The 27,344-nt window shown below is 43.2% G+C and overlaps 2 protein-coding genes and 1 pseudogene across 2 annotated transcripts in view; all 3 read left to right on the top strand.

Annotated features, from left to right (window-relative positions):
- Window positions 1-23,813, top strand: part of LOC146978059 (major histocompatibility complex class I-related protein 1-like) — a 62,426-nt gene extending 38,613 nt beyond the window's left edge. The window contains exons 5-6 of the mRNA XM_085790797.1: window positions 20,710-20,824; window positions 23,674-23,813. Coding sequence (XP_085646923.1) covers window positions 20,710-20,824; window positions 23,674-23,786 — 228 coding nt within the window. The 3' untranslated portion in view covers window positions 23,787-23,813. The remainder of the gene's footprint in view (window positions 1-20,709; window positions 20,825-23,673) is intronic.
- Window positions 618-18,721, top strand: LOC146978061 (major histocompatibility complex class I-related protein 1-like; annotated as a pseudogene).
- LOC146978060 (major histocompatibility complex class I-related protein 1-like) lies at window positions 21,968-23,543 on the top strand. Its single transcript, XM_085790463.1, has 4 exons — window positions 21,968-22,076; window positions 22,287-22,553; window positions 22,819-23,097; window positions 23,218-23,543. The coding sequence occupies exons 1-4, from the start codon at window positions 22,028-22,030 to the stop codon at window positions 23,541-23,543; spliced, it is 921 nt and encodes a 306-aa protein (XP_085646589.1). The 5' UTR covers window positions 21,968-22,027.
- Window positions 23,814-27,344: the final 3,531 nt, after the last annotated feature.

Genomic DNA, 27,344 nt, shown 5'->3' with positions numbered 1-27,344 from the left:
TTAAACTTACGCCGGAATATCCCTTTAAAGTAACATGAAGAAAATGGTAAACATGATACAGTGCCTACCTGCTAAATATTAACATAGCACTGTACTTAATTCCTCTTGTCCTGTACATAGTGTGTTTCTTTTTCTTTTCAAATGATGTAATTTGTATGTTTATATACGTTTTCCACCAATTAGATTTAAGGGTGTGTTTCAGTACTTTGCCACAAGATTGCAACACCACTTTCCCACCATTCTGTAATCCAGTTTATCAATCATACGTCTAGAACGAATCAGTTTTTAGACCGAGATAGGACCGCCCGCCTGAGTAACATATGACCACAGAAATGAATACTACAGAAATAAAGAAATACAGTATAACTAAAATTACTAAATAAAAAATAAAAGTACTTTGTCATTATCATCATGTGAGAAAGTGATCTGAGTTTACTTTAGTAGCAGACAAGCTGAGACAGAGAGCTCTGTAGAAACAGAACAGAAAAAACTGGTGTGAAACTTGTACAGAATAATCTTTGACACGAGTCACAGATTCCCAGAGACCCAGTTCATCGCTATGGAAACACATTTTTGATAAGATTATGTCATGTCCTTTTGCACTATATGTGGTGACGATGACATCACGTGCCAAAACACCACACCTGAACGTCAACGCCTCAACCTTCCTCCCCGAGGAAAAAGAGAGAAGTTAGAGCGTCTGTATCATCGGTCCTTTGTTTGTCTGGAAAAACAAAATGAAGACTTTACTGTTGTTTCTTCTTCTCTGTCACAGTTCATCAGCAGGTAGGATCACATTCAAATATTTAACTCTTCTCTTTACTTTCTGCTCAGCTCTGGATTTTGCTCCTGTGTTACACTGCTGCATGGTTTGTTTTCACTTTTTTCTAAAGGATTTTCAGATGAATCTGACAGAATATATCACATTTATGATGAGTGTAGGTTTATATTATAATAAAAAAATGTGTCTGTTCTACAGTGAAACACACCATAGCGTTTTTCTCCACTGTATCTTCTGGAGTCACAAACCTCCCTGAGTTTGTTGCTGTTGCGCTGGTTGACGACACTGAGGCTGCTCAGTGCAACAGCAACACAAACACAGTTGAACCAAAGCAGACCTTGGCGAAACGAGCACTGGATGAGAACCCTGAGCACCTGCAGTGGTACAAAACAGAGTGTTTTGAAGAGCTGCCTTTCTCTAGAGCCAGGATGGACCAAATCAAGCAGCGTTTTAACCACAGTGGAGGTAGGTACAGTCTGTATTATGTCATTAAAGTTTTTGCTGTTAAACAATGATCAATCTACATATTAACAACATAATCATCAGTGAACATTAAGAAGTTCAGCTGAAACTTCTCATAAACCTCTGAATCAGTGACAGACTCTTTAAAGTAAAACAGCTTTGTGTTGTTTGTTCCCTGTGTCACTTTGTTGACGTTACAAACTAAACACAATAGAGTCCTGAAGTTCTGCATTTTCACACTCTGGAAACAGACTCTACACATGAGGAACTTCATAGACTCTGTCCTCTTCTACGTCCTTCTGACACCAAACGGAGACGAGGCCACTGCTCTTCTAACTATCAGTTTAAAATGAGTCTCTGACACTGAGGGAGTCTTCATCACTGGACAGTCTGATGTCAAAGGTTTTCAGTCAAGTCAAAGTTAAAACACTGATTCATCATGTATTCCAGTAAATTCTACAACATAGAAAGCCCCTGTTGTTTAAGTGATATTTGCCTGTTTATACTCTGTTTGCATTGTAGGTTTAATTTGTCCTATGTTATTGAGTCTTAACGCACCACACCTGTGTGTGCAATCTGTGTTTTTCCTTTACCCTTCTCCATACGGCCGAGAGCTGACGTTTTTTCCTTTGCTCTTTTTCATCATTCTTCTTTATTTCCCTGGTGTGACATACACACACACACGCCACACTCGCTTTGTAATGTATTGTGGGTTTGATACTGTGACTTTAAGGTCAAAGGTAACCGGGGGCACAACAACACTTCCGGGGTTAGAGCCATGTTGTACTGTGATCTGGGAGTTAAGTAAAGTTGAACTGGCTGTGACACGAAAACCTGGTCGTCCTGTCAAATCATTCGTCACACCAAATATTACATGGTGTCAGAGAAAATACGTGAAGAGGCACAATGGCACACTTCAAGCCACCGCCGAGCTTGAGCCTACAAGGGAATCTCGCGGAGAATTGGAAGACATGGTGTTACATTCCTCTCCTTCAGTAGGAGCAGGGCTTGGTGGTGCTCTCCCTCTCTCTTTTTTTCACCTATCCATGTGGAAGAGACTGCCACTGGGACAGTGCTACAGCGCTACGAGCTATTCGCGATTGCCAGCGGTGTAGCGGAAAAGTCAGAAGAGGTGCAATGCGCGACTTTCCTGCATGTGGCGGGGGAAGAAGCCATAAAAGTGAGTAATACGTTCGTCTTCGCCGACGCTGAGAGGAACAAAATAGCTCCAATGAAGCAGAAGTTCCGAGATTACTGTGAGCCCAGGAAAAACCTGCCATATATCAGACACATGTTTTTCACCCGTGTCCAAGGCCCGTCAGAAACGATAGACGCCTATGTGACGGACCTAAAAAATAAAGCGAAAGACTGTGAATTTGGCGACCTGTGTGACTCACTAATACGTGACAGAATTGTCTGTGGAATACGTGATGATCAAGTAAGAGCGAGATTGCTCAGGGAAGCCGACCTGACGCTTGTTAAAGCACTCGATGTGTGCCGTGCCAGTGAACTGACGTCCACCCAAATTAAAGTGTTGCATGAAGAAGTTGATGTGCAAAAAATAAGCACAATGAGAGTAAACAAAAAATACGGCAGCATGAAGGAAACCCCTGTGAACACCAGTGAAAGGAAAATCAACTGTGACAGATGTGGTTATAAGCATGAACTACGAAAATGCCCAGCCTATGGACAAACGTGCAAGAAATGTGAAAAGAAAAATCATTTTGCAAAAATGTGTCGTGCAAGCAGCCAAAAGAAATCACAAAAAATGCATGCTGTTGAATGCAGCCAGGAGTGTGATGACAATGATGAGGACATGTTCATTGGGACTATTGAAATAAAAAGTGTTGGAACTGTTGATAAAGCACAATGTGACAATGACAGGTGGACAGAAGAACTGATAATAAATGAAAAGAAAGTGACATTCCGGATTGACACTGGAGCTGACTGTAATGTTATTTCAGATAAAACATTGCAGACTATAAAAAATGACAATAAGCTTCATGTATCTCACTGCAAGCTAGTGACATACTCAGGTCACAAAATGAAGCCACTGGGCAGAGCGTCACTCACATGCAAATACAAGGGACAAAAACATCAGATTGACTTTGAAATAATAGAGAAAGATGCTCCAGCGATACTTGGAAGAGAGACAAGTACAAAATTAAAAATGGTAAAGAGACTGTACAGCATGGAAAAGACAGATGACATACTGACAGAATATGAGCATCTCTTCACAGGACTTGGATGCCTGCCAGGTGAACACACCATCAAACTGGACCCAGATGTAAAACCAGTGATACACGCACCTAGGAGGATCCCAGTCGCTCTCAGGGACAGAGTGATCGAGCAGCTTCACAAGATGGAGCAATCAGATGTCATCACAAAGCAGTCCGAGCCAACTCAGTGGGTGAACAGCATGGTGACTGTTGTCACTCCACAGAAGATCAGGATTTGCATGGATCCTAAAGATCTTAATACAGCAATAAGAAGAGAACATTACCCACTTCTCACTGTGGAGGAAGTGGTATCACGCATGCCTAACGCAAAATATTTCTCTGTGCTGGATGCAAACCAAGGGTTTTATCAAATAAAGCTGGATGAAGAGAGCTCCAAACTGTGCACTTTCAACACACCCATTTAGAGTTGTCACGATACCAAAATGAGTAACCACGGTACTATACCAGACAAAGTATCACGGTTCCGGGTAATATCACGATACTGCAACCTTTTTTTATTATTATTATTTTTATGAATTTTTTATGTATTTGTACAAGTTATAAATACTTATTAATTACTAATAATGTTGTTTGGTGCATGATAAACATAATACTGGTGAAGTAGGAATTAGACTGAAACAAATATTTTTAAATAAGCAATAAAAAACAAATAAATGAAGTTAGAATTTATATGGTTGAAAATAAACAACCATTCAGTCTCTTGCACATTCATTTATGTTTAACATATAAATAATCAACTTAGGATAAAAACAAATCCACTGTCTTTTAAAAAAATCTATTTGACAATTGTAGTATCCTGACTTTGCTTAGTCTTGACCTAGAGGGAGCTCTAGGTGTGCTTTACCCTGCATTCAGGAAGTCTATATGAGGAAGAGCTTTTGTCTTGTACCCCTTCCCCCCTGTGTGTGTCTATGTCTGATGGCCTGAAGCCTAGTAAAAGAAAGCCTAAAGAACTTTGGTTGTCCTGCATCATCTTTTGCTTTTCCACGATGTTATATTGGCGACGAGGATAAAGAGGCCTGTACTCCAGCGGCTGTGACTGGATCAAGAGATTGGATGGATGTGAAGACTCCAAGGGAACAAAGGACTTGGTGAAGGGGGAGGAGGCAGCACATGTTGGTGAGATGGCAATGATAGGATCCCTGCCACCATTTGATACAAAAGTGCAAGCCTGGGAGGAATATTGTGAAATAGTGGAACATTTCTTTACTGCAAATGATATTGAAGATGAAGAAAAGAAGAAGTCCATATTGCTCAGTGTGGTGGGAGCACAAACTTATAGTTTGATGAGAAACCTCCTCAGTCCTGAAAAACCGGGAGAGAAAACTTTTGCACAGTTGGTTACTTTATTAAAGAACCACTTTAACCCCAAGCCAAGCGAAATTGTCCAGAGATTTAAATTTGATTCCCGCACTAGGCGACCTACAGAATCTGTGGCCGAGTATGTGGCTGAGTTGAGGAAACTTGCCCAAGACTGTAATTATAGAGAGACACTTCCACAGATGTTACGGGACCGACTTGTATGTGGGATTAATGATGATCGAATGCAAAGAAGATTGTTGGCAGAGACCAATCTCACATTTGAAAGTGCCCTGTCTTTAGCCCAAGCTATGGAGTCTGCAAACAGGAATGTGCAGGATTTGCAGATGAAAGCCGGAGCTATGTCGTGTAATGCAATGCGGAGTGGGGGATCAGAGACTCTGGGGTCAAAGAGAGAGGGCCGGGGCAGTGTAGAAAAGGACAAAAGTTGTTACCGCTGCAAGGGGAAGCATGCACCTGAGGATTGTCGGTTCAAGAAGGAAAAATGTCATGCATGTGGACTGACTGGACACATAGCCAGAGCCTGTCGCAACAAAAATAAATCCAACATGGAAAAGAGGGCTGACAGGAGACCCCGAGAGAGAGGCGGACGCTTCCCACAGGAGAGAAAGGTGCATTATTGTTCTCCAAGTGTGGCGGCTGGACGACAACCCTCAGATGATGACGAGGACTCGGCTTACTCACTATACAGAGTCCTGGTGAGGATGGAGAGGAGAGGGAACCCCCCTATAAGGTATGCATGGCTTTGAATGGGGAACCAGTGACATTTGAAGTTGATACTGGGTGTGGGTTCACCATATTAAACAAAAGAACATTCAAAGAAAAAGTGAAAAATGCACCTCCTCTGAAGAAAACCCATCTTAATTTGAGAACATATACCAGACAAAAGATAGAGGTGCTGGGAAAAACTTATGTGAAAGTGAACTACCAACAGCAAGAAAAGACATTGCCCATCATAGTAGTTCAAGGCACTGGCCCAAATTTATTAGGCCGATGGTGGCTGAAGCAAATTAAATTGGACTGGGCCGTGATAAAGCACATCACCAACCCCCCACAGTCATTGAATTTGGAGCAAGTGTTGGTCAAGCATGAGCGAGTGTTTAAAGAGGAGCTGGGGACTTTAAAGGGGTTTAAAGCTGCTATCCATGTACCTGTTAATTCTGTACCCCGCTTCTACAGACCTAGATCAGTTCCCTATGCTATGAAGCCCAAAGTTGATATTGAGATCGACCGGTTGTTAAAGGAGAAAATCATCACTCCTGTAAAATATTCTGATTGGGCAGCTCCTGTGGTTCCATTGCTCAAACCTGATGGAACTTGCAGATTGTGTGGAGATTATAAATTGACTGTAAATCGGGTCTCCACACTTGAACAGTACCCCTTACCCAAGGTGGAGGATTTAATGGCTGTGTTGGCTGGGGGGCAACAGTTCACAAAGCTTGACATGAGTCATGCATATCAGCAAATTCAGATGGATGAACAGTCTCAGAAATATCTAACTGTCAATACTCATCGTGGGATGTTTACCTATACCAGGCTGTCGTTTGGTGTCTCCTCTGCTCCAGCAATATTCCAGCGAACCATGGAGGGGGTTCTCCAGGGGATCCCTCAAGTTGCTGTGTATTTGGATGATATCCTGGTTACTGGAGAAACCAAAGCAGGGCACCTCAGGACCCTGGATGAGGTGTTGACCAGGTTGGACAATGCGGGTCTCAGATTAAAGAGAAGTAAATGCACCTTGCTGGCTGATGAAGTTCAATATCTTGGATATAAAGTGGATGCTACAGGAGTTCACACTGTGGAGACCAAGGTAAAAGCTGTTGTGGATGCTCCCACCCCAACTACAGTAACTGAGTTGAAGGCTTATTTGGGCTTGTTGAATTATTATAACCGTTTCCTTCCCAATCTTTCCACATTGCTGGCCCCTTTGCATTCTTTGCTAAGGAAAGATGTCGATTGGAGATGGGGGGACCGTCAAGAGGAAGCCTTCAGCAGGTCGAAAGACTTATTGAGGTCAGCTGATGTATTAGTGCATTATTCAGGAGAAAAGCCTCTGCTATTGGCCTGCGACGCCTCAGCGTATGGTGTGGGGGCAGTGTTGTCCCACAGGATGGAGGACGGCACAGAAAAACCCATTGGTTTTGTATCTCGAACCTTGTCACCAGCTGAGAAGAAATACTCACAGCTGGATAAAGAAGGGTTAGCTGTGATCTTTGGAATTAAAAGGTTCCACAAATATCTGTATGGACGCAATTTTACATTGGTAACTGATCACAAGCCCCTGATCTCTCTGTTTAATGAAGCTAAACCTGTCCCTCAGATGGTCTCGGCTCGTGTCCAGCGGTGGTCTGTCTGGCTCAGAGCGTACGAGTACCATATGGTTTACAGGCCTGGAAAGCAGCACCTGAATGCAGATGCCCTCAGTCGGCTTCCTTTGCTGGAAACACTCCCTGCTGAGGAAGAGGAGGATCAGGTGCTGATGTTGGATGGCATGGATGATGCGCCCGTGACCACAGAACAAGTAAGACGTTGGACTGTTAAAGATGTGACATTGTCCCATGTGCATAAGTATATGTTGAAAGGTTGGCCTTCTACAGTGGAGCCTCAATATATGCCTTATTTCACCAGACGCTTAGAGCTCAGTGTGAGAGATGGATGCGTTCTATGGGGGGCCCGTGTCATCATTCCCCAGCAAGGAAGAAAAAGACTGTTACAGTTGTTGCATCAGTCTCACCCAGGGATGTCTCGCATGAAGGGACTGGCCAGATCATATGTGTGGTGGCCGCAGATGGATCGGGATGTAGAGATGGAAGTTCACCAGTGTATGGCATGTCAACAGAACAGTAAGTCTCCCTCTACAGCACCCTTACATCCCTGGGAGTGGCCAGAGAAGCCGTGGACTCGACTTCATGTGGATTATGCAGGTCCGTTTTTGGGCAAGATGTTTTTGGTGTTGGTTGATTCCCATTCTAAGTGGATGGATGTTTATCCGGTTCATACAGCAACCACCCATGGGACCGTTGAAAAGCTTCGACAGAGCTTCAGTGTCCACGGTTTGCCACAGATGTTGGTGAGTGATAATGCTACCTGTTTTACAAGTGCTGAGTTTGCTGATTTCATGTCTAAGAATGGAATAAATCATGTGACCTCAGCCCCCTTTCATCCTTCATCCAATGGACTGGCTGAACGGGCTGTTCAGACCTTTAAAGAGGGGATGAAGAGAATGCAAGGAGGAAAGGAGAGTGTGGAAACAAAAGTGTCCAGATTCCTGTTTAGTTACAGAATCACTCCACACACTACCACTGGCTTATCCCCGGCGGAGATGCTGATGTCAAGGAGGCCAAGGTCTGCTTTTGACCTGTTGCTTCCGGACGTGAAGGCCAAAGTGGAGAGGAAACAGTGGACACAAAAACTTAATCATGACGTCCACAACAAGCTCAGAAGTTTTGCACCTGGGAATCCAGTTTTGGCAAGAAACTATGGATATGGTCCTAAATGGATCCCAGGAATAATTGAGAGCTGCACAGGTCCCCTGTCCTACACCGTTCTCATTGGAAATGGACCGGCCTTGAGGCGGCATGTTGATCAGATCAGGAGGCGGGAGTTATGTGGAGTTCCTGATTTGGAGCCCTGTCCTCAGGTTGTAAGTACATCATCGCCTGTGCTTCAAGAGCAAGGGACGTCCCCTGAGGTCAGCATCGCTGATGCTTCCACAACTGCAGGAGACCCTGAGGCTGGCTGCCCGCCACAACTGGAGAGTGGATCTCCACCTGCATTGCAGGACCACCCCACAACACCCTTGAGGCGCTCAACCAGGGAGAGGCGCCCCCCTGATTATTATAGGCCCTAACTTACTAAAAAAAAAAAAAAAAAAAGAAGAAGACAACTGATTGATTGAATTCTGTTAAAAGGTTATTCTAAGTTGAAAGAGACAATGTATTGACTTTAAATTAAATTATGCAAGTAAAATAAGTTTTGTTTCCAGTAATGGTTAAATTAAGTTAATTTGGAAGTATACTTCAGTTGAAATTAATTGAAAGTGTTTGGTTCTAATTATTTAAATCAATTTAAAGTTGCATTGACACTACTGTCCCTTAAGAAGTTTAAATCAAGTTATACATGTGTTTGTTATCTGCTGTTTCATGTTGTTTATTTTGTCTTCCAGTAAGAGTTGGCTGCAGACCTGAGAAGGGAGGAATGTAGTATCCTGACTTTGCTTAGTCTTGACCTAGAGGGAGCTCTAGGCTCCAGGTGTGCTTTACCCTGCATTCAGGAAGTCTATATGAGGAAGAGCTTTTGTCTTGTACCCCTTCCCCCCTGTGTGTGTCTATGTCTGATGGCCTGAAGCCTAGTAAAAGAAAGCCTAAAGAACTTTGGTTGTCCTGCATCATCTTTTGCTTTTCCACGATGTTATAACAATAATGCAATAATGCTTCTTCTCCAACATAATAAACCATAGAGGACAGAATACAATGAACAGGAACTGATTCCCTGTGAAAACTATATTTTTATGCATTTTCTAGGTGCTTTATACTTGGACATCCTTTAACTCTTTATTCATCAGCCTGTACACGGAGCATATAGCCTGATATTAGCCAATGAGAAAATAAACACAGCTAAATTAATTAAGTGCTACTGACGACGACGCCGCAGCAGACTCGCCGCTCGCGCCCGGTGCTTCTGCCGTGGTGAGTGTGTTGTCTCGTGTTTGTGAAGCCGTGTGCGCGTCTGGGCGAGACAGAACTTTAGCTCGTTGTTTGTTTTGAAGCGAGTTTCTATCGAAGCGGCCGGAGCTGTCTCAGCTGTCTTCATGGAGTCTGTTCTTGCCGGCATGAACACACGAACAGCCAATCAGATAACAGACGGGCGGACCCAGCGTGCGGAAACAGCCTATCATATCCCTGGACATCACCAGTAACAGGCAAACAGCCAATCATTCAGCAGCTGTGTAGTTAGGTTGCAGTGGGTGCATGTGGGTTTTGTTTACAGGGGAGTAGCATGCAGTGAGAAGCCGGGAGGAGAGGAGAGGAGAGGCGGCCGCTATGTAGCGGAAACTGGCACCGTAGTAGTAATCCACGGTAGTACCGTCGTGTAGGATTTCTAGTATAGTAGGAACCGTTACGTTTTGGCACCGCGGGGTACCGTGGCTACCGTGGGTATCGTGCAACTCTACACCCATTGGCCGGTACCGTTTCAAGCGCCTTCCTTTTGGCATCTCATCTGCCAGCGAGGTGTTCCAGAGAGCTGTGGCACAGATGGTAGAGGGGTTGGACGGTGTGGTCAACATCATTGATGATCTGCTGGTTTGGGGCGACTCCATTGAACAACATGACAAGAGGCTGCTGAGTCTGCTGCAGAGGGCAGATGAAAACGGACTGAGATTCAACAAAAGCAAGTGTAAGTTCAGGATGACAGAGGTCAAATACATTGGACATACACTTAGTGCAGATGGACTACGGCCTGATGAGGAGAAGATTCGAGCAATTGTGCAAATGCCTCCACCGGAAGACAAACAAGCTTTAATGCGCTTTATGGGAATGGTGCAATATCTTTCCAAATTCATTCCAAATCTGTCTGAGATCTCTGCACCACTACGGAGACTGCTGCAGGGAGAAACAGAATGGCACTGGGAAGATGCGCAGCAGCAAAGCTTTGACCTGCTAAAAAAGCTGATCACAGGAGCTCCCACACTGAAATATTATGATGTCAACAAAGCTGTGACTCTGTCTGTGGATGCCAGCTCGGAGGGCATCGGAGCTGTGATACTTCAAGATGAACGACCTGTGGCATACGGTTCGAGAGCACTCACAGACTGTCAACGGAGGTATGCACAGATAGAAAAAGAGTTATTAGCCATTGTATACGGATGCGAAAAATTCCACCAGTACGTCTATGGCAGAGAAATACAGGTTGAAAGTGATCACAAACCATTGGAAAGCATCTTTAAGAAGCCGCTGCATCAGGCTCCCATGAGGCTGCAAAGAATGCTGTTGCGTCTTCAGAAATACAATGTGTCTGTCACTTACAAGCCAGGAAAAGAGCTTCACATAGCAGACGCATTGAGCCGTGCTTACCTTCATGAACACAAAGAGGATCTCCTCGAAGAAGACCTGCAGGTAAACTGGATCACACCGCAGTTGCCTATTTCAGAAGAGAAGCTTAAATTGTTCAGAGACGCAACATCACAAGATCCAGTTCTGCAGGAGCTGAAAAACATGACAATGAATGGATGGCCAAGAGACAGGTCTGCTGTGCCAGGCAGCATACAGTCATTTTGGACATTTAGAGAGGAGATCAGTTTTGCCTCTGGCCTTCTGTTCAAAGCAGAGAAGCTCATCGTGCCACTGCAGCTGAGACCACAGATGCTGGATAAGATACACGAGTCACACTTGGGTGTGGTCAAATGCAAAGAAAGAGCCAGAGATGTCTTATACTGGCCAGGCATGTCCACACAAATTGAACAGGTGGTAGCGCAGTGTGATGTCTGCAATGAGAATATGAACAGTAATCAAAAAGAGCCTTTAATCTCACATCCCTTACCAACGAGACCGTGGGAGAAGGTCGGCACTGATCTGTTCCACAGCAACGGTTCAGAGTTTCTTCTATGTGTGGACTACTTCTCCAAATATCCCGAGATTGTGAGGCTGAGCAACACGACCAGTAAGGGTGTAATAACTGCCATGAAGTCCATTTTCTCGAGACATGGGATCCCTGACATTGTGATCTCAGACAACGGACCTCAATATGCAAGCGAGGAATTCAGAAGCTTTGCAGGGAGTTGGGAGTTCAGTCACCTTACATCAAGCCCAGGTCATGCACAGTGCAACGGTCAGGCAGAAAGAACTGTGCAAACAGTTAAACGGCTACTCAAAAAGTCTCAGAAGGATGCTGGTGACCCCTACATAGCACTTCTGGAATACAGAAATACACCACTGGAGAGTGTGGGACTATCTCCTGCCCAGATGTTGATGGGGCGTCGATTAAAGACAAAACTGCCAGCCTCCACCTCTCTTCTCACTCCTGAAGGGGCGCTCAGTGTGCACAAAGGGCTGAAAGAGAGGCAAGCAAAGCAAAAGAGATACTTTGATCGTCATGCTAAGCCGCTGCCTGCGCTGCACACTGGAGAAAATGTTAGGATGCAGTCTGGAGACAAATGGAAGCCAGCAGTGGTTCTGAAAGAACATGATCAGCCACGTTCATATGTGGTTTGCACGCCTGAAGGCAGGAGGTTCAGGCGTAACAGGAGACACCTCAGACCAACAGCCGAGACAGTGTTTCCACCTGCTGCTGAGAGCAATGTGACTGTGGATATGGACTGTGACAACACTCTGTCGGCTGACAGGGAAAATTCACATGCTCAATCTTCAGGACCAACTCAAAGCAAGGACACTTGTGACTCATCTACACTCACACAGCCTTATCAAACTAGGTCAGGTAGAGTGGTCAAGACTCCACTGAGATTCAGGGAATGAGAATGTTCATTATGGACACTATTGAGTTTACTGTGTGACTGATTTAATGATGTTCATTTTACCTTAAAGGTCACAAAGATTGCTAAGATTTGTTTTGTTGTTTATTTAGAGTCCTGTGGGCTGACGTTATTCTTTTGAGCAGGCATAATATAATTCTGTGATATAATTGTTCATTGCTCAAAATGTGCCTAATATTATGTTGTACACTGTCTTCAGGTATTGAGTGAAGTTAAGCTATTAAAAAAAAAAAAAAAAAAAAAAATCTTAAGAAGGGGGATGTAATGTATTGTGGGTTTGATACTGTGACTTTAAGGTCAAAGGTAACCGGGGGCACAACAACACTTCCGGGGTTAGAGCCATGTTGTACTGTGATCTGGGAGTTAAGTAAAGTTGAACTGGCTGTGACACGAAAACCTGGTCGTCCTGTCAAATCATTCGTCACACCAAATATTACAGCTTTTTCTTCCCTCTTTTCATCTCAGTTTGGTAAATAATCATGTTAACGACACCTTTTTCCTCCCAGCTCTGTAATGAGACCATGGGTGCACACTTGGTCCCTGTTGTAACCATTATGCGTAGTACACTGACCTGCATCGTAACTCACCGGGGTGGGTGTTTCCTTAGTCAAACCGGGACAAAGGATTTCCCGGTGTTATATGTGTTCACTTGGCGGGGTTTGTGGTCATGTGACCGGCAGTGATTGTGCCGTTATTGTTTTGGTTCATTTGTCATGTTTATATACTGTAAGGCATGTGGGGTTGACATTGCATCTGGTAAATCATGAAAATATATAGGCCCTATGGTAAAATAATGAATAACCCTGAATGGTGAAATGGTTTCTCTGATATGAGTATGTGTGTTGATAATTGTTTTCATAAGAATATCTGGCTCAGTGGGAGGAGCCTTACCTTTAAAAGAGGGCTGCTTTGGCCCGGCCGGTCAGTTAGTGTTGGGCTGCTGCTTTGAGCTGTTGCAGAGCTCCTTGTATGTCCTGTTTGGTTATGTTTTGTACTGGGTGAAGCAAATAAATCCACAAAAAGGAAGTACTTCTGTCGTTGACTACGCCATTATTTATGTGTCATCTGAACCCATGGCACCTGGGTTCTTGAATGTAAAAGGACCACAGCTGAACCAGATACCACTGGAAGTCTGTAGTCGTGTTCTTGCAGAAAACATTCCCCTTACTGCCCTATGTTAACCTCCCAAGACCCCAAGTATCTCCTTTTTAATAAATTTGTTACTGACAGTGAAATATAAATAAAATTTCATCGCTGATATTATAGAGACTTCAGGAAACAAACTAAAAGTAACAGAGTCTGAGGTTGGGCTTCATTTTTATCTGGCAATTTACTCAAATAATTTGATGCCAGTTCAAAATATGTGCAAACATATATTTTAATGGTGATATTTATTAGAATTCCTATTTTTAATGATGTTGTTACGGCCAGAAGGGGTTCGGCCTTGTGTGTGTGTCTCTCTCTCCCTTTCCCTCACAGCTCCACCCAGTTCCCCAATCAGAACAACAAGGTTCACCTGGGCTGCTGATCTTAAAGCTCCAGTTGGTAAGTTGACGAAAGTGAAAGTAAACTCCGCGACTTGGTCGGAAATTTCAAGACAATACTCCGTCAGGTCCCTTTATGAACCTCTGCCAAGCGCCCCACACACACACAGACACACACAAAGTAGCCATGAACGCACCCAGAGAGAAAAAAAAAAAAAAAAAAAAGATGTACCGTATCCATAGCACGACGTGTAGGAGCGGCGATTGGCTGCTCCTCCTGCTCCCTCTACCTGACTGGTGGAGAATCGTCGGGCGCGGTGGATTTTGGCAAATACGATTACAGGCTGTAGGTGGAGCCAGAGGAGTTGGATTTTGTCCTAAATTACTCATTTAATGTCTGACCATCAGAATATAGTGACAATTCCAGCAAATATGACTGAATAATTGTTACCAGCCCTGCCTGTCGGTTCTGTTCATTATTTATATGGACAGAATTTCTAGGCGCAGCCAAGGGCCGGAGGGGGTACGGTTCGGGAGCCACTTGATTTCATCTCTGCTTTTTGCAGATGATGTGGTCTTGTTGGCTCCCTCGAGCCAGGACCTTCAGCATGCACTGGGGCGGTTTGCAGCCGAGTGTGAAGCAGCTGGGATGAGAATCAGCACCTCTAAGTCCGAGGCCATGGTTCTCGACCGGAAAAAGGTGGCTTGCACCCTCCAGGTCGGGGGAGAGTTCCTGCCTCAGGTGGAGGAGTTTAAGTATCTTGGGGTCTTGTTCACGAGTGAGGGGAGAACGGAGCGCGAGATCGACAGGCGGATCGGTGCGGCGGCCGCAGTAATGCGGTCATTGTATCGGTCCGTCGTGGTGAAGAAGGAGCTGAGCCGAAAGGCAAAGCTCTCGATTTACCGGTCGATCTACGTTCCCACCCTCACCTATGGTCATGAACTCTGGGTCATGACCGAAAGAACGGGATCTCGGATACAAGCGGCCGAAATGAGTTTCCTCCGCAGGGTGGCGGGGCGCTCCCTTAGAGATAGGGTGAGGAGCTCTGTCACCCGGGAGGAGCTCGGAGTAGAGCCGCTGCTCCTCCACATCGAGAGGAGCCAGCTGAGGTGGCTCGGGCACCTGTATAGGATGCCCCCTGGACGCCTCCCTCGTGAGGTGTTCCGGGCATGCCCCACCGGGAGGAGGCCCCGAGGAAGACCCAGGACACGCTGGAGTGACTACGTCACTCGGCTGGCCTGGGAACGCCTTGGGGTCCCCCCGGAAGAGCTGGAGGAAGTGTCCGGGGAGAGGGAAGTCTGGGGATCCTTGCTCCGACTGCTGCCCCCGCGACCCGGACTCGGATAAGCGGATGAAAATGGATGGATGGATGGATAATTGTTACCAACTGAAGCTTTAAATACCCTGCAGCTGACACTGGAAGAGGGGGGCAGTGCATGGGGACTGCTGGGCTTGCCTGCCTCCCATCTTGGCTTTTGTTTGTTTAGTTTATGTCTACTTGTTTGTATCACTCTTATGTTTTGTATTAAATCTCCTTTTAGTTAATTTAGTGTCTTTGTGTTTCTGTTTGGGGTCATTGTTGGGTCCATTGTTATGCCCCTCTGGGCCAACGAAGTTCTGGGGCGTAACAATTGGGGGCTCGTCCGGGATCTGAACAACCATGAGGTGAAGTAAAGGTTTGTAGCTGTAGTAGTCTTCTTTTCAAGATGGTTTGTGATTTAACTGCCTGTCTGTGTTTACTTGAGAGTTCCCTGTAAAGTAGTCGTCGGGCAGAGAGAGACTCTTACCACTTTGTTATTTTGCCTTTCTTATTTTTGGTGGTGAAACCTGGGTGTGGGTACGTTTTGTGTGGCCGTGGACCTTGCCTTGGTCCATTGTTCACTCGCAGAGTTCAACGTTTAAAGAAGCCTCCCAGGAAGCCACTGAAGACTAGATAGTTAACCAATATGACAGGGTTCCTCTCCACAACGTCAGTAGCAGAGTTGCACAGCAGCGTAATCACAATATCTTGTGGGTTGACTCTACCTCTAGTTTCGTCTGGATTCTGTGTAAAATAGTAACAGTAACTTTTGGTATGTGACTTTTTGTGTGGTACCTGCACACACAGTAGGGTCATTCAGTTGCAGCTTAGGTGTAAGTTGGCAACATTTTGTGTAGCAGTGACCACTGTGTGACCTCTTTTGTGTTGTTGCAGTCCACTTTCGGTTGAGTCACTTGTGTGTTAATGTTTGCTAGGTTGTGGCTTCGTTTGGACCTTGTGTGTTTCTCTCCATAGATCAGTGGATCTTTGTGTGATGGAGTTGACTTAGTGAATTATAAGGTCAGTGTCTGTTGGTTAATGGCAGACTGCTTGGTGGCCATTTTGTGTTGTCACAGTGGCAGTTCACCTTGTTTGTTCGGGTCTTTGTGTGTTGCTAGATAGCAACTAACTTTGAAACTTTGTTTCGTAGTTTTCCCGCAGTGCAGTGCAGTGCAGTGCAGTGCGTGGGGACTGCTGGGCTTGCCTGCCTCCCATCTTGGCTTTTGTTTGTTTAGTTTATGTCTACTTATTTTTTATCACTCTTATGTTTTGTATTAAATTTAGTGTCTTTGTGTTTGGGGTCATTGTTGGGTCCATTGTTATGCCCCTCTGGGCCAACGAAGTTCTGGGGCGTAACAGATGTATTTATTCATTTTCTTACATGCAACTAGCAGACTTTGCACACAGCTGCCAACTCTCCTTTTCTTTCCTGGTTTCTCTGTTATGTGTGTGTTTGTGCTGTTATGTGTTTGTGCTATGAGCATGTGGTGTGGAATTGCCCTTTAAGGGCTTAATAAAGTAGTCTTGAGTCTTGAAAATGAAACCTTTTATTATTTTATGATGCAAACACTGAATAGAAGTGAAAAAAGCACACATAATAACCACAGTGATACACTGTGGTTTACAAATATAAAGTGTTAGTCAAAAAAGAAAGTAAAGAAAAATTGGCCCACTCTCCGCCTCCCCACACAGATGAACAGGAGTTAAACTAAGACACTACCCACATTAATATGACCCAATTCTCTATAATCACTGTGGCTGTTCAAAATAATGATATTCATTAATTATATCACAAATACTAAAAACAAAACCATAACCAACCAAAATATAAATAACAAATCCACTCCCCAAATAATTTAGGGCTCCTTTGGATATAAGGTCTAACAATGATCGTCTGACCAGAGGTGACATCATTACTGTCTCTGTCTCAGGTGTCCACGTCTTACAGAGGTTGAGTGGATGTAAATGGGACGATGAGACTGGAGAAGTTGATGGATTTAGTTTGGTTATGATGGAGAAGACTTCATATCACTGGACCTGAAGACAGAGACATGGGTCGCTCCAAAACCACAGGCTGTCGTCACCAAACTGAGATGGGATGCTGATAAATGGAGAACCCAGTACACTGTGAACTTCATAACTCAGCTTTGTCCTGAATGGTTGAAGACATACATGAACTATGGGAAGGACTTTCTGCTGAGAAAAGGTAGAGTCACATGACCTGATGTAGTTTGATGATCACAACAATGTTGATATTGACCGATCAGACTGAATCACCACTGTATCATCACTCCTCAGTCTAACATCACCTTGTTTTAAGACCTGAGTTGGTCCTGACCAATCAGGAGAGACTGACCTGTTTGGTGCTCTGACATCATTTCAGTCGACTTGTGATAGTCAGTGAACAGTTAGTGTGAGTGAAGTCACTTTCACTTATTCACTGTTAGAAGAGAGAGATGCTGTTGTTGTTATGTGGAGCTGTCAGACGATGAAAGTGTGAGTGTGAACATGTAGTGGAGACCAACGACCACCAGTCTAACTTACCTGTTGTCTCTCTCCCTCTCTCTCCAGTCCGTCCCTCAGTGTCTCTCCTCCAGAAGACTCCCTCCTCTCCAGTCAGCTGCCACGCTACAGGTTTCTACCCTCACAGAGCCCTGATGTTCTGGACCAAAGATGGAGAGGAGCTTCATGAGGACGTGGACCAAGGAGAGATCCTCCCCAACCATGATGGATCCTTCCAGATGAGTGTTGACCTGGACGTCTCATCAGTCAAAGCTGAAGACTGGAGGAGGTACGACTGTGTGTTTCATCTCTCTGGAGTGAAGGACGACATCGTCACCAAACTGGACAAAGCTCACATCAGGACCAACATGGGAAATGTTGGAGTCAGAAATGGTCAAGGTGATAAACAATTTAAACTTTTTTTCCCACATTCACAGAGAAATAATCTACAACATAAATCACATTACCTTAGGATACCTAAAAGAAAACAATGTGTTCAGCTCTTTGGTTTCATTATAGCCAAGAAAATCCTGCACATCTGTTGTGTCTCTTCCTGGTCTGCAGCGCCTCACTGTGGAGAAAAGCTCAAAGTGCAAAGAGTCAAAAGACTCACTGACAATCTGTAAAGCTTCATCTTTATGTTTAATTCATGTTTCTGTCAGTAAACTGATGAGGTGATGAGTGGATGAATGTGACACATGATGAACTCATGACTCTGCTCTAACCTGCTTCACCTGCACATTGTGTCATTTTGTTTCTTTGTGTTTTGTTGAACAGAGATGTTCAGTAACACGACCATCGCCGTCGTCGTTGTTGCAGTGCTTGCTGTTGCAGTGGTTGTTGTCATCGCCATTGTTTGTTATGCTTTTAAAAAAGAAAGGAAAAGAGGAACAGGAAAGAAGACAGGTGAGAGAGTCCAGCAGCTGAGTGGATGTTTGTGTCCAGGCTGCAACACTGAGTCAAAATGTGATAAAGCAACAAGTGACAAGACTCAAGAGAGATCTTGTCTAAAATGCTGGTTAAATTGACTTCCCACAGTTTGACACTAACAGTGTGTTTCTGATCTTACAGCTTCTGAAAACACCCCTGAACAATGTGAGTCTCTGAATAAAGAAACCTGTTTGACAAACACTCATCAGTAACCTCACACCAGTGACCTCAGTGATCTCACATGGGATGGAAGAAGTCAATTCTTTGATATGTGTCATGTTACCCAGCAGCTAATAATGTTTTTCCCATAATTCTAATTTTATCATTCATGTTGTGTTGATTGTACTTTCCTGTTTTCCGATGACTCCATAAAATTACATGTAAACACTGAAAACATTGTTAACAGAATCTAATACATATAAATAAAGATACAATTTAAGTAGATAAGGCTGTAGTCTTTTTATTTATTTCAAGAAGCTCCTGATGAACTGACTGATCACAGAGCTGATAGATCTGTTAACATAAATGAAACAGCAGAAAAGACTCTGACCTTTGATTTGTCCAGTTATATGTCTGTTCATATAAAAAGGTTGTTGTTTTCTTATCACAGAATCTGTGAATCATTAGATCAGATTGTACAATAGGCTACCTGTCATAAGACTCCACACCTAAACACAAACACTTCAACCTCCCCTCGTGAAGACAAAGCGATTTTAACAAAACAAAATGGAGAAATTACTTACTACTTATTTCTTCTTCTCTGTCACAGTTCATCAGTATAGGATCACATTACTTTCTGCTCAGCTCTGGATTTTGCTCCTGTGTCACACTGCTGCATGATTTTCACTTTTAGGATTTTTAATAATAATAATTAAAAAAAAATGTGTCTGTCCCACAGTGAAACACACCATGAAGTTTCTTTTTACTCTGTCTTCTGAACCCACAAACCTCCCTGAGTTTGTGGCTGATGCCCTGGTTGATGACATTCATGTAGGTCACTGTGACACCAACACAAAGAAAATAGAACTAAAACAGGCCTGGGTGAGATTAGCACTACACGAGAACTCGGACCACATGCGGTACAAGAGAGAATGTTTCCAGAGTCTGCCTATCTTTAGAGGCACGATGGACCAGGTCAAGCTGCGTTTTAACCACAGTGGAGGTAAGTACAGTTTCTCTGTATTTTGTTATATTTAATGTTTTGCTGTCAAACAATGGTCAATCCACTGAGCATCAACATTAAATCGTCAGTAAACATTAAGGAGGGTGAAGTTCAGCTAAAGCTTCTCATAACCAACAGAATCAGTGTCAGTGACTCTTCAGAGTCACTTTGTGCTCAGCTTTGTTGATGCATGTTACAAACTAAACACATCAGAGTCCTGAAGTTCTGCATCTTCACACTCTGGAAACAGACTCTACACATGAGGAACTTCATAGACTCTGTCCTCTCCTACGTCCTTTTTCTGACACCAAACTGACACGAGGCCACTGCTCTTCTGTAACTAACACATTATAATGAATCTGTCTTTGACACTGAAGAGGTCGAGTTTCGTTTACTTGGTCTAGAAGGTCTAAAACTGATCATCTTCCCAGAGGAGACATCATCTGTACATTAACTGTCTCTGCCTCAGGTGCCCACATCTTACAGTGGATAAGTGGATGTGGATGGGACGATGAGACTGGAAAAGTTACTGCATTCAATCAGTTTGGTTATGATGGAGAAGACTTCATATCAATGGACATGAAGACTCTGACATGGATCCCTCTGAAAGAAGAGGCTGTCGTCACCAAAAAGGAATGGGATGCTGACAAAGGGAGAATCAAACACATTGAGAACCTCATAGTTAATATTTGTCCTGAGTGGCTGCAGAAGTATGTGAAGTATGCAAAATACTCTGTCATGAGAACAGGTATAGACTGACATGAATCAATTAGTTTGATGATCACAATATTGACATAGACCAAACAGACTGAATCACCACTGTATTACCCCACCCCGTCTCTTTCCCCAGTCCGTCCCTCAGTGTCTGTCCTCCAGAAGACTCCCTCCTCTCCAGTCAGCTGCCACGCTACAGGTTTCTACCCTCACAGAGCCCTGATGTTCTGGACCAAAGATGGAGAGGAGCTTCATGAGGACGTGGACCAAGGAGAGATCCTCCCCAACCATGATGGATCCTTCCAGATGAGTGTTGACCTGGACGTCTCATCAGTCAAAGCTGAAGACTGGAGGAGGTACGACTGTGTGTTTCAGCTCTCTGGAGTGAAGGACGACATCGTCACCAAACTGGACAAAGCTCACATCAGGACCAACATGGGTAAGAGAGACATCAGCAGTTGAGCTCCAGCACCATCACTCTAGAAGAGGCCATCCTTAGGGGAAAGTCACATGAGAATTCAATAAGATAATGAACAAATAGTTTCATTTATGGAACAAGTCAACCTGACATGGACTCTTCACATGATGTTTAACCTTTGGGTGTGTACTTGGACACTGACAGTGTTCGTACTTCTTCACACCGTTAGTCCCATTCACATACATTCATACAGCTCTTGAACCTACATGCCAACAACTGTTGGATGGCATTATATTGTATTACACATTTTCTCCGTTTCCCACATTAAAATAAGCCGTTTTTCGTATGCAACTTTCTTACAACAAAAAAGAAAATAAATAATAAAAACTGCTTAATCTGAACCTGCCTCTAGTTTCAGAGACTTTTACCAGACCTTTCAGAAAAAACAAACAAAAAAACAGATTTTTGTTATTTACTATGTACTATGTATCAGTTTGTTTCTCAACAGAGAGATAAACAAATATCAAATGTAGCCTACTGTTTTTTCTATTTTCAATAAAGTCTCCAATTTTTTAAAGGTTGTGGTGCCATATGTCGGTAAAATGCTTCTTAATTTGCGGGGTATTTAATTTGACATGGATACCAAATTACCACTGGAATTATATTTTATTTCCATCTTATTTCAGTCATGTCACTGAGTTTATGATTCATGTTTCTGTGTAAAGTTCAGTGTGATCTTCTGTTTCCTGTTTCTGTAGACATCTCTGTCTCAGCTTGCTGCTGCTTAAGTCCAAAAACATAGTTTCTCACATGAAGATCTTTATATAATGATAATGATGAACTTAATTTACACTATGAAGCATTTGAACACACACTGTCTTTAAAAGCAACAGTGTCTGTAGCAGTAGTTGTACTTGAACCAGCAGCAGCAGCATTGTCTTTATAATCATTGAACTGGGGCCAGTTAACATCAGGTTCATCAGGAGCCACAAAGCTGCTGTTCACACAGTTGGAGACTGGAACTGAACTGACTGATCACAAAGATGATATCAATGAAATAGCAGGGAGGACTCTGACCTTGATTTGTCCTCTTGGTTAATATAAGAAGGTGTGTTATCAGAGAGTCTGTAAATCATTACCGTTGAACCTGTCGCAAGACTCTATACCTGAGCACAAACACTTCAACCTCCGCTTGTGGAGACACAACAATTTTAACTAAAGAAAATGGAGAAATTACTTTTGTTTCTTCTTCTCTGTCACAGTTCATCAGCAGGTAGGATCACATTTATATTGAATTTTGTTTAAATTTATTTCACTCTTCACTTTACTTTCTACTCAGCTCTGGATTTTGCTATGTCACACTGCTGCATGATTTAGTTTCACTTTTATCTCAACAGGATTTTCAACTGAATCTAACTGAATACATCACATTTATTAGGAGTGAAGGTTTATATTTATAATAAAAACCTTGTCTGTTCTACAGTGAAACACAGCCTGAAGTTTTTCTCTACTCTGTCTTCTGGAGTCACAAACCTCCCTGAGTTTGTGGGTCTTGGATTAATTGATGACATTGAGGCCGGATACTGTGACAGCAACACAAACACACTGCAACCAAAACAGATCTGGTCGAAAACAGCATTGGATGATCACCCTAAACATGAGCAGTGGTACAACATAGAGTGTTTTGGGACTCTGCCTCGTTTAAGATCCAGGATTCAACAGGTCAAGCAGCATTTTAATCAAAGTGAAGGTAGGTACAGTCTGAACTATGTTATATTTAATACTGAACAATGATAACCAACTGATTCAGTGTCAGTGACTCTTCAAAGTGAAACTACAGTACAAATGTGTTTTATCACTATATTGCTGAGGCCAGAGGAAATAAACTGACACTGAAAAACTGAGGTTGAGCCTAATAATACTGTATATAAACCATTACAAACTAAAATATAAACCACAAATCCAGTCCACGATTATTCATAGCTCCAACTGTCCTTTAACTGTCTCTGTCTCAGGTGTCCACATCTTACAGAGGATGAATGGATGTGAATGGGATGATGAGACTGGAAAAATTAATGGTTTTAGTCACTATGGTTATGATGGAGAAGACTTCCTGTCATTTGACCTGAAGACACTGACATGGATCGCTGCAAAACCACAGGCTGTCGTCATCAAACGGAGTTGGGATGCTGAGAAAGGGAGAATAAAATACAATGAGAACTTCTTAACTCAGATGTGTCCTGAGTGGCTGAAGATGTACTTGAACTATGGGAGGAACTTTCTGTTGAGAACAGGTAGAGTCACATGATGTAGTTTGATGATCACAATATTATTGATATAGACCAATCAGACTGAATCACCACTGTATCATCACTCCTCAGTCTGACATCACCTTAACCACCTTCTCTCTCCAGTCCGTCCCTCAGTGTCTCTCCTCCAGAAGACTCCCTCCTCTCCAGTCAGCTGCCACGCTACAGGTTTCTACCCTCACAGAGCCCTGATGTTCTGGACCAAAGATGGAGAGGAGCTTCATGAGGACGTGGACCAAGGAGAGATCCTCCCCAACCATGATGGATCCTTCCAGATGAGTGTTGACCTGGACGTCTCATCAGTCAAAGCTGAAGACTGGAGGAGGTACGACTGTGTGTTTCATCTCTCTGGAGTGAAGGACGACATCATCACCAAACTGGACAAAGCTCACATCAGGACCAACATGGGTAAGAGAGACATCAGGAGATGAGCTCCAGCACTATCACTCTAGAAGAGACCGTCTTTAGGGGAAAGTCACATGAGGATCCAATAAGATAGTGAACAAATAGTTTCATTTATCTGTGCCATTAATATCTCATTTATTTATTTTTGTTCACCAGAGAAGCCCAGTAACTTGTCCGTCATCATCGTCCCTGCAGTGGTTGCTCTCCTCACTCTTGTCTTCATCTTTGGTGGATTCATGATTTACAAGAAAGGTGAAAGAGATACTTGATCTAATGATTGTTACAGTTGATGCTTTTATCCAGATTGAAACACTGAAACAAGCATCAGTTCTCTGCTCTGCATCACTCATTCGGTCATATTCAACTGTAACTGAAATAATGTTTCCTCTGTTTTATAGCTAAGCAGTGAACACCTGCAGCTCGTGAGTAAAACTTTTTTTTGCATCTCATTAACATAACATAGACTATGCACAGGGTATAATGTGGGAGATTCATTAGTCAGTTTGAGTTGTAGTTTATTATTTGAGCCAAACGCTCTCGGCTTCCTCAGTAAAACTTCCTGTGGTTGTGTTTGATCTGCTGTGATTAAAAGTGGAGGAGGGACTGAGAGTGTGTTCACTCTGCTCTTCCAGCTCCTGTCAACAGCTCTGAGCTCCATGAGAGACTGAGTCCAGAGAGCTGATGAAGACTGGGACACTTCATGTGGAACAAGTCAACCTGACATGGACTCTTCACACTTCCTGTTGGCAGTCGGACCCCCACCTGGCAGCACCATAGACTGTAAAAAGAATGGACGTAGCATCCGTGACGTCACCCATTGGTTTTGGGGAGTCGTTTTTGTGACTCAAATATGGCGGCCTGAACAGCGCCATGTTGGATTGGCCGGCCGAGAACCCGCCCACTGGCCTCGAAGCAGCTGTCCACGGAGCTGCTCGGACCTGTCACTCAACGTTTCGCGCCCTAATTGGCCAGAGTTTTAACCTAATAACAGTAAAACGGTAGAGTTAAAAAAAAAATTCACCCCCCTCAGAGTGTGTGCGGGGGTAGAAACTGTCGATTAAGACCAAAAAACGTGCTGACACCAGGCTTTTAACATGTTTACTGAGGATGTAAAGTCGGCGATTTTAACATGGGGGTCTATGGAGAATGCCCAGAGTGCAGTTTTTTGAACGCGGAAGTGAGCTTCACTTCTCAGACCGACAACTGCCCCCTTGGTCAGCACATGATGTGAACCTTTGGGTGTGTACTTGTACACTGACATTGCATATTTGTACATTGAAAGTGCATACTTGTACACTGACATTGAGTACTTATACACTGACAGTGCATACTTGTTTACTGACATTGTGTAATTGTACACTGACAGTGCATACTTGGACACTAACATTGCATACTTGGACACTGATAGTTTATACCTCAACACTGACAGTGTGTACTTGTACACCAACATTGAGTACTTGTTTACTGACATTGTGCAATTGTACACTGGCATTGAGTACTTGTACACTGACATTGGGTAATTAATTGTACATTGACACATGTACACTGACAGTGCATACTTGGACACTAACATTGCGTACTTGTACACTGAAAATGTGTAGTTGTGCACTGAAAGTGAATACTTATACACTGACAGTTCTTGTACACTGACAGTGCATACTAGTACACTAACATTGAGTACTTGTACACTTACATTGAGTACTTGGACGCTGACATTTTGTACTTGTACACTGAAAGTGCGTACTTGACAGTGTATACTTATACACTGACAGTGTATACTTGGTTGGTGGTTCCTCAATGGTGGAACAACTGTTGGATATCATTATTTTGCATTTCACATTTTCTCTTCTTCCCATATTAAAATAAGCCGTTTTTAGTACTCTACTTTCTTACAACAAGAGAACTTACTTTAGTACTAAGAGAAGGATACAATTTGAGACACACTAAGAGACTTCTACCAAACTGAGGCCCCGTCCACACGAACCCGAGTATTTTTGAAACCGTGTGTTTCTCTACACGGTTTGGCCTTTTGTCCACACGTAACCGCAGTCGTCGGCTCCTGAAACCGGAGTTTTTTTTCCGGAGTCCAGGGTGAACTTTTTCGAAAACTCCGGTTTCAGATTCATGTGTGGACAGGAAAACCATTTTTCATAAATCCCTGCCCCCCCTTAGTTACTGTTGCTAGCACGTCAAGTTCTCGATGCTGACCATGCGCTGACCGCTCAGACGCTACTGTGAATATCAATAATCACTAAACATGCGGACACTAATACAAAATCGCATGGTCACCATATGTAAACATAATGCTGATATGGCGAAAATTGGCTTTTATCAAATTGTAAATTGCGGTCACTTCCCCACTGTTTTGCTTCCTCCCGTCCTGTACATTTGTTTTCAATGAAGCCTTTCAGAATCAATCAGTGGATCGATGGATTATCGTTACGATGTGTGTATTTGTGTATTTTCATATCTGTCATAAACAAGAGATTACGGGCGGGTTGTGTTAGTAGCGCGGACTCGTCTCGCGGTGCCGGTCAGTTTGAGCTGTTTGAGCCTCCACTCTGTAACAAGTTACAGCTGCTTTCCTGTTAGGAGCAATGTCGCCACCTACTGCTTTGGAATGCACATGACATTGTTTGAGACGGATTTGCGGTTTCATGTGGATGGAGTTATTTTTTATCACACCGGTGGTGTGGACGCGATTTTTTTTTAACCGGGGTCCATAAAAGTTCGGTTTCAAAAATACCCGTGTTCGTGTGGACAAGGCCTTAAAAAACAAAAAAAAACACACACAAAAAAAAACCAGAACACTTTTGTTCTTTACTTTTGGATTAATTTGTTTCTCAACAGAGTAAAACATCCTCACTTTAAATTTCATTAGTTATTGACAGTATCCTTCAAATATCAAGGGTGTTTTTTTTTTTCTATTTTCTATAAAGTCTAATTTTTTCAAAGGTGTGTCACCAAATGTCTCCTGATTTGAATTCCATTTAATTTACATAAATACCAAATACCAACTGGAATTATGTTTTATTTCCATCTTATTTTAATCAGTGTCACTGAGTTCATGATTTATTCATCATTTTTCTGTGTAAAGTTCATTGTGATCCTCTGTTTCCTGTTTCTGCAACACGTTCTCACTCCCAGTGCGTCAACCCCCTGACGAACGGTCACTGTCCCTCCTCGTCACATGCCTGACTCATTAGGTACCCGTTTTTCGTCATGAGGTGTAGAGCTGTGCGATACTGCAAAATTTGGTATCGATCCAATACCAAGTAAATACAGGGCCAGTATTGCCGATTCCGATACCAATACCAATACTTTTTACTACTACCATCTACATGCATCATCTATATGCAAATTTGAATAAAAACTTCAATTTTCATGATTATTTAATTATTTTGTAAGTTTTCCTTTAATTAATCATGTCTATGATGATAATAAAACACAGGACAAAGTTGTCTTATTCTATTAATCAGTCTGCTAAATTACTGTGATGACCAATTACACTGAAAAATAACATTAGCTGTAAAAAAAAAAACTCCAAACGTCACTCCTCTTCTGCTCTGCACAATCATGAAGCCACAGCAGTGCACTGCTCGCCTCGCAGTGAGTGAGTGAAAGTGGAGGGGGGGAGCGGAGGAAAGGGGAGGGGCTAATTGAGCATGAGTGTTGTACGGCCCGTCGGTCACTTTGTAAATGCCTGGAGTTGTACAGAAGAGAAAGTGAAACTTAAGAATCGATCTCATCACACAAGTATCGATCAATACCCAATACCAACGTTAGTATCGATACTATCGATATTTTAAATCGATCCGCCCACCCCT

The sequence above is a fragment of the Trachurus japonicus genome, chromosome 11, assembly GCF_045865225.1.
Source record: "Trachurus japonicus isolate A0001 chromosome 11, Traja_1.0".
In the NCBI taxonomy this organism is placed as follows: Eukaryota; Metazoa; Chordata; class Actinopteri; order Carangiformes; family Carangidae; genus Trachurus; species Trachurus japonicus.
This window is presented reverse-complemented; position numbering and strand designations above follow the sequence as displayed.